Source organism: Octopus bimaculoides, chromosome 22, assembly GCF_001194135.2.
Source record: "Octopus bimaculoides isolate UCB-OBI-ISO-001 chromosome 22, ASM119413v2, whole genome shotgun sequence".
Lineage (NCBI taxonomy): Eukaryota > Metazoa > Mollusca > Cephalopoda > Octopoda > Octopodidae > Octopus > Octopus bimaculoides.
The window spans coordinates 17,083,239-17,090,993 of NC_069002.1; the positions used below are offsets into that span (position 1 = coordinate 17,083,239).

General features: G+C 34.7%; 1 protein-coding gene across 1 annotated transcript in view; it reads right to left on the reverse strand.

Moving 5' to 3' along the window:
• LOC106872221 (alpha-protein kinase 1) overlaps positions 1–7,755 on the reverse strand; it is a 21,298-nt gene that overhangs the window by 9,968 nt on the left and 3,575 nt on the right. The window contains exons 3-5 of the mRNA XM_014919133.2: positions 7,123–7,254; positions 4,127–4,448; positions 2,178–2,291 (exon numbers count right to left, since the gene is read on the reverse strand). Coding sequence (XP_014774619.1) covers positions 2,178–2,291; positions 4,127–4,448; positions 7,123–7,254 — 568 coding nt within the window. The remainder of the gene's footprint in view (positions 1–2,177; positions 2,292–4,126; positions 4,449–7,122; positions 7,255–7,755) is intronic.

Sequence of the window (7,755 nt, forward strand, 5' to 3'; positions counted from 1 at the left end):
TCGTGAAATTAACGTGCAAGTGGCTGAGCACTCCACAGACACATGTACCCTTAACGTAGTTCTCGGGGATATTCAGCGTGACACAGTGTGACAAGGCTGACCCCTTGAATTACAGGCACAACAGAAACAGGAAGTAAGAGAAAGTTGGGGTGAAAGAGTACAGCAGGGTTCGCCACCATCCCCTGCCGGAGCCTCGTGGAGCTTTTAGGTGTTTTCGCTCAATAAACACTCACAACGCCCGGTCTGGGAATCGAAACCGCGATCCTATGACTGCGAGTCTGCTGCCTTAACCACTGGGCCATTGCGCCTCCTTGTCTGGTCAATACATTGATATTAATATGTATACATGTGTGTGTATCTGTCACCAATACTTGTGCTGTTTTCAATAAATGCATTGTTATTACAATGGTGTTCACATGTCTAAACCAATGAAACTGTATAGTAATGAGACATATTATTTACAGGTGTAAACATGTCTTTGATTCTTCTCACATAGTGACAATGTGAAGATACACAGAATCAGTCATTCACACACACACACACAAATTACTTGTGTATTACCTTTGTTTTGCTTTGATACTACAGCAGATATGTGTTGTAGTACAAGTATAGTACATTTGTATATATTTTGCTGACACATAATTAGCAATTAAATATCAGGTCATTAAGAATGAAATGTCCGATTTTCTTATGCACCAAGGTTGACAGTCATTAAATCTAATGTTTTATCCTGACAATTCCTTGTTTTACAACATTGAAGAGTTACATCATCACTTTTTGAAATGCAATTTATGGTGTCTGGTTATATTGTGAGTTTTCTCTTCTAACTCAATTTTTGTGAACCCATGGATAGATCAAAAATTCGTGTTGTTTATGAATATAAGTTCCGTTGTGGAACCAATGCATCCCAGACAGTTCAAAACAGCAATGAGGTGTTTGGTGAAGATGTGGCGAATGAGTGCACTGTACGTCGATGGTTTGAGAAGTTCCGGTCTGGTGACTTTACTCTTGAAAATCAGCCCTGTGGTGGACCTGAGACCAAGATGGATAATGATGAGCTAGAAACTGTAGTGGAAGTGGATACATCTCAAACTATGCATGAGTTAGCAGTAAGGTTTGAGGTCTTGATTCCAACTGTATTGGACCATCTGAAACAAATCGGCAAGGTAAAGAAGCTAGGCAAGTGGGTACCACACGAATTGAATGAGCATCAAATGACACATTGTCTTGAAACTTGCTGTTCTTTGTCACAGCATAAAAAGCGAACAATTTTTGCATTATATTGTTATGTGTGATGAAAAATGGATTCTTTTCAACAATAGCAAGCATTCTGCACGGTGGTTGGATAGAGATGAAGAGCCAAAACACAATCCAAAAAAGAATATTCACAAAAAAAAGCTAATGGCGTCTGTTTGGTGATCCAGCGTTGGTGTCATCCACTACAGCTTCATGAGACTTGGGAAGTCAATTATAGTGGATGCATACATAACGAATTGGATGAAATGATGAGTGAACTTGCAATTAAACAACTGAGATTGGTCAATAGAGACAGGCCAATTCTCTTGCAAGACAATGCTTGACCACATGTTGCACAAAGAACGCTACTCGAGTTACAGGAACTGAACTTGGAAGTACTCTGTCATCCACCATATTCACAGGACCTTGCCCCAACTGACTATCACATTTCCCAGGCATTAGACAACTTTTTCAAGGAAAAAACTTCAAATCTGAAGAAGATGCAAAAACAGCCTTTCATGATTTCATCACTTCTTGCTCTCCAGAATTCTTTGCTGCCAGCATAGATAAGCTACCGATAAAATGGCAAAATTGTGTCAATCATTTAGGTACATACTTTGATTAACTGCATTGCTTTTTGTTGAGATAAAGTAAAATAAACTTTCAGTTCAAAATCAGACATTTCATTCTTAATGACCTGATATAAACATTGCTTGACAAGAACCAATAAATTGGTCTTTTAAACAAAAATACCTTTAGGTATGTATATATCCTGCCTGAGTTGAACAGGCATTTCTTTGTCACTCTTAGCACAATAAATGAAGTGAAATTGGGGATCCATGGGAATCTGGAAGCAACAAAACCATCTTTCACAAGTGATGAGATATAAAATAAATAAAATATACCATACAGTGTACAAGTTAGCACAATAAGTTACGTACTTCCTCTTCTGTAAAATGTGTTCTATTTTTGCATTCTTTTGACGTGCCAATATTTGTGATTCATATTCTAGAAATTTCTTCATATCTTTCTGATGTTTCTTTGGAAAATTCTGACTAAAATTATATATAAAACAAGAAATGTATAAAATAAAACAAATTTACAAACATAAAGAGAATAGATATGAGTAGAGGATTAGACATGAATCTAAAGAGTTCTCTTTGTAACATTTGCTCAATTTCCTCTTCAAGCCTTCCCTATCAGCCATCATTTCTGATCCCTTCATTACCTTCTTAATTGCAGTTTCAACAGCTGTCTGTGGGGATGAGATGAACCAAGAGAAAAGGGTCAGTAATGCCAATGGCTGAGGGGCCCTACCAGAAGAGAATGAATGAGTGGGGTCATTTGGACAGAAGTAGGACTAGCGTGGGTCTCTCCACTTCAGGGCGGTCATAGCAGACAGACATACAGACATATCCTATCCTATCCTATATTCCATATCCTCATCATCATTTTATCTCTACTTTTCAATGTTGGCGTAAGTTTGATGGCCAAATAGAAACTGAGCCAGTTCTTGTTCAGAATTACTGAGTTAGAATTTATGTTAACCCTTTAGCATTCAGCTTACTCTGTCAAGTGTAAAGCTTATTTATTCATATTAATTTGAATCTATTATGCATTTTCCCATAGCTTTGATATTCTAATGATGTGATTAATTACTTTTAGAATGAGATTACAGGGGAAATATGAGAGGTTGAGTCTTGCCAGTTCAAACATAAAACAGGTAGATTGTTTTGGTCAGACATGACTAGTTTAACTGCTAAAGTGTTAGAGACAATTCTACATTTGCAGAGATCTGTGACTTATCTCTCCTTGGTGAATCAATACAAATTAATGATAATGGTAATATTGTCAGTTAGTGTTTCATCAGTTGGCTACATAACATGTCCAAGAGAGATATTCATGATAAATGAAAGGATCATCAGACAACCAAAATACACACTTGTTGCCCTTTTTGGAAGTGTTTGCCTCCACTTATAGGAACACACTTATGTAAATGTGAAGGCACGTGGCCTGGTGGTTAGGCTGCTGCACTCATGATTGCTAGATTGTGGGTTCGATTCCTAGACTGGGTGGCACATTGTGTTCTTGAGCAAAATACTTTATTTCACATTGCACCAGTCCCCCTTTCGATCAGGTGGGATTGTTGTCCCTGCTCACCTAGCCAGTGGGGTTGTGTCATTTGAAGGCTAAAACAATGCAAAAGTACACTGTGACCAGTGATGTGTAACAACATCTGATAGCCTGATCAGTCATGTGATCAAGTGACCTATGTAAATGTATACACCTATGATGATGATGCCGGTATTGGTTTTCTTGTGATCATTGCTTTTTCTATTTTTGATATTTGGTGAGGTAGACCCAGGAAGATATGGGATAAGGTGGTGAAGCATGATCTTCGAATGTTGGGCCTCACAGAGGCAATGACAAGTGACTGAGACCTTTGGCAATATGTCATGCTTGAGAAGACTCATCAAGCCAACTGAAATTGTAGTTGTGGCTGATGCTGGTGTCCCGTAACTGGCACCCATGCCAGTGGCACATAATAGCACCTGTGTTGGTGACATGTAACTGGCACCCGTGGTGGTGTCACATAACTGGCACCCATGCCAGTGACATGAAAAAAGCACCCATTACACTCTTGGAGTGGTTGGCATTAAGAAAGGGCATCCAGCCGTAGAAGCCATGCCAAATCAGACTGGAACTTGGTGCAGCTCTCTGGCTTACCAGTTCCAGTCAAACCACCTAACCCATGCTGGCATGGAAAGCAGATGCTAAATGATGATGATGATGGTGATGGTGATGGTGATGGTGATGGTGGTGATGATGATGATGATGATGATGATGATGAGGATGATGTGGTTTGTGCTTTCCCTCTTATCATTTTAACCTTTGTAACTCTGAATTCTGCTCCATATTGGCATTCATCTCCTCTTTCAGGTCACTCTGATGAAATGACTGCTGCTGCTGCTGCTGCAGATCTTGTCGCTGCTGCTGCTGCTGTTGTTGTTGTTGTTGTTGTTGTCGTCGGTGTTGTTGTTGTTGTTGCTGCTGCTGCTGGTACTCTTGTTGTTGGTGCTGCTCTTTGAGACCAATCTCATGGACCCTACTCTTTGACTTGACATTCTCCTCCTCCTTCTGCTCCTTACAATCATCTTCAACACCAATTTTCAAGGCAGTTTCTTCCACAGCTTCCCCGGATTGCTTGGAAGCTGACAAAACAAGAGAATAACATTGTTGTTGATGTTGCTACATTTTTCTTTTTTTTGTACATTTATTCATATCTTCAAATATAGACGTTTTCTTAATTTTTTTTTCCCAGCCTTTTGATGAGGACTAAATAAGTTATGCCTTTGATCTTTCCAAGCCCTTCTCCTAATTGATAAGAGTGATGTGACTGATGTTCAGGTAAAACTCTTTCGACTAACACTGCTGGTCAATCAGTCATTTCCCCTGCTTATTGCTCCATTCATCTAATTAAAGAAATATACATACACGTGGAACCTAAAAAGACACAAAAATGTAAGCCTATAGACTTAACAAACATTTTTCCTTTTTTCCTTCTTTTTTTCCCTTTTCTCCTATCTATATTCCTCCAATAAACTCTAAATCATTCTGACAATGTTTGTTAAATGGAACAAGATAAATGCAAACTTACTTCGAAATAACAAACTGAAACAGCTGTAAATGTTCTGGAACTACAATTAACCTATGACCTTTTAATACCAATGATCAGCTTCTAATTGTTAATTGTTGCTCCATTTCTTTCTTATCTATATACATACATATATATATATATATATATATATATATATATATATATATATATATATATATATGTATGTATGTATATACACACACACATACACATAAATACACATACATACATACTATATCACTTCCATGATGAATTTCCAGACATTAAAGGTGGACTATATATAGATGATGCACTATTTTTGATTAATAGTCAATACAACAGAATAACAAACCTATATATGAAAAAATTCCATAACTTTAAAAAAGATTTGGTATATCTATCTCTATAGAAAATTAACATGATTCAGTTAATTACCTGGATGTTAATCTGAACCTTGTTACTGGCCTATACAGTCCATATCATAAACCCAACAATAATTTGAAATATATCAACTTTCATAGTAACCATCCTAAAGTGATCACAAGAACTTTGGTTAATAATATTTCATGACGTGTTTCTTATTTATCCTCTAATAAGGAAATCTTAATAATAATGCCAAATATTATAATAAAGCCCTGAAAAAAGCAGAATATTTGAATAAAATAATATATTGTAATAAGAATGGGAACTGCAATAAATCTTATTATAATAATGAAAAATTGGTTGACAACGAAGTGAGTGGATATAATAGTAGAAATGTATCCAATTTATTCCTAAGTAGCAATGATATGATTAACAATAGTGATAATATTAATAGGAACAAGCATAGTAAATATATCCTGTATAAAAATAGATATATAAATAGACTTAAGTCTAAGGATAATAAGTATACGCCATATGCCAACCCAGATACACCTAATAATGTTAACTACAATAAAGATAATTATATTTGGTTTATCATTCCTTAAGTACGGCAAATAAAGACGAATTTGGTCAAGCTTTTTTACAGATCTATATCTAAGCACTTTAATAAAGAACATAAATATAATAAAATAATTAATAATAAAAGGATTAGAATAGGTTTTTCAGAATCTAAAAATTTGTTTAGAAGTATGACTTCCTTTAATAATGGATTAGACAATTTTTACAATAATAGAAATAAGTAATACTAAGAGTTCTTATATATTATCAATATAATAGTTTATTATCATTTATATTTTTTTTACATGTTTTATTACAGTCTCTAGATTAAGTAAGATCCTGATACTTAATTTATATGCCTATGTATTGTTGTTGTATGTTATTATAATAGCCAAAGATTGTCTTCAACCTAAACAAGTTTGGGTTAATATTATTTGAGTTATATAGAAATATATATCAATAGTTTAGATTCTATTTACTTAATTATTTTGTCTGTTATAATTTTGTTATATTTTCATTGTAATTGTAATTGTAGCTGAAACGTTAACGCTCATGCTCATAATACATAGCCATTTGAATTAATTTTTTTACCATCCAGCCATCCTCTCACATGGAATTTCGTCCGTCTGTAAACGATAGCTCTGATGAGACATATATAAGTGAATTGAATTGTTTATAAATTAAATAATGTTGAAACAAATTGTTGGCTCTTTTGGTTTTTTTAAAGTTTTTTATATATGTATTATATTCATAGTATATTATAATATGAATAAATTATTGGATTGTCAATTGTATCTCTCTATTTAATTTATTGTTCATATATGCATATATATATATATATATATATATATAAACACACACACATACATATCAGGTCATTAAGAATGAAATGTCCAATTTTGAACTGAAAGTTTATTTTACTTTATCTCAACAAAAAGCAATGCAGTTAATCAAAGTATGCACCTAAATGATCGACACAATTTTGCTATTTTATCGGTAGCTTATTTATGCCAGTTGCAAAGAATTCTGGAGAGCAAGAGGTGATGAAATCATGAAAGGCTGTTTTTGCCTCTTCAGATTTGAAGTGCGTGCGTGACAGAAACTAGGTAGAGAAGAACTGTCAGATAGATTGTAATACACTATAATATGCTGATTCTGCCTGAAAATTACATTAAGGGTACAAAGTTTCTGTAGGATATCTGACCACTTACATATTAATTCAAGGAACAAGTAATTTATTTGAATGAACAATGAATATGCTTGTCGAAACTGATGGAGTTTCATTACTTTATGAATGAGAAAAAGTATATAAAACTCTACAAACAGACCTTGTGTTTGCTCTTGATATTTCTCCCTTAAGTATTTCAGTATTTCTTCAACTCCTTGCTCTACAATATGTTCTGGGGGCATCTCCAAGGGATTGTCTCTGACATTAAGTCCATGCAATGTATGGACATAACCTATTGAAATACAAGGTAAAATAAATATTATTTATATACATACATATACATGCTGATAGCTTGATAATAATGGTGAAACTGAGAAAAACTAATTAATGTTCATAAAGAACTTTGAAAGAAATTTAGCCCAGATAAAGGACTATTATAAGGAGGCTCATGATCATAAGGTTTTATTTTCCTTTCCTGGACTGGATGGCTTGTGTCTTTCAGAAAGATATTTTGTGTTGTTCCAGTCTACTGAGCAAAAAATTAATACTATTCAAGTACTGGTGCAGCCTTCTCTACATCTGGTTGATGTTCCACTGGGTCAAAATGTGTGAGAGTTGAGAGACAATCTTTGTCAGCTCATGACTACAGTTAGTGAAGGTATGGTACATGTGATCAAGTCATACTCATCCTAACAGTTGCACTTGCCTGGAGGTAGTAGAGCTTTCAGCTTAGTGTAAACAGATACAGGTACAGTATATATATATATATATATATATATATATATATATATAT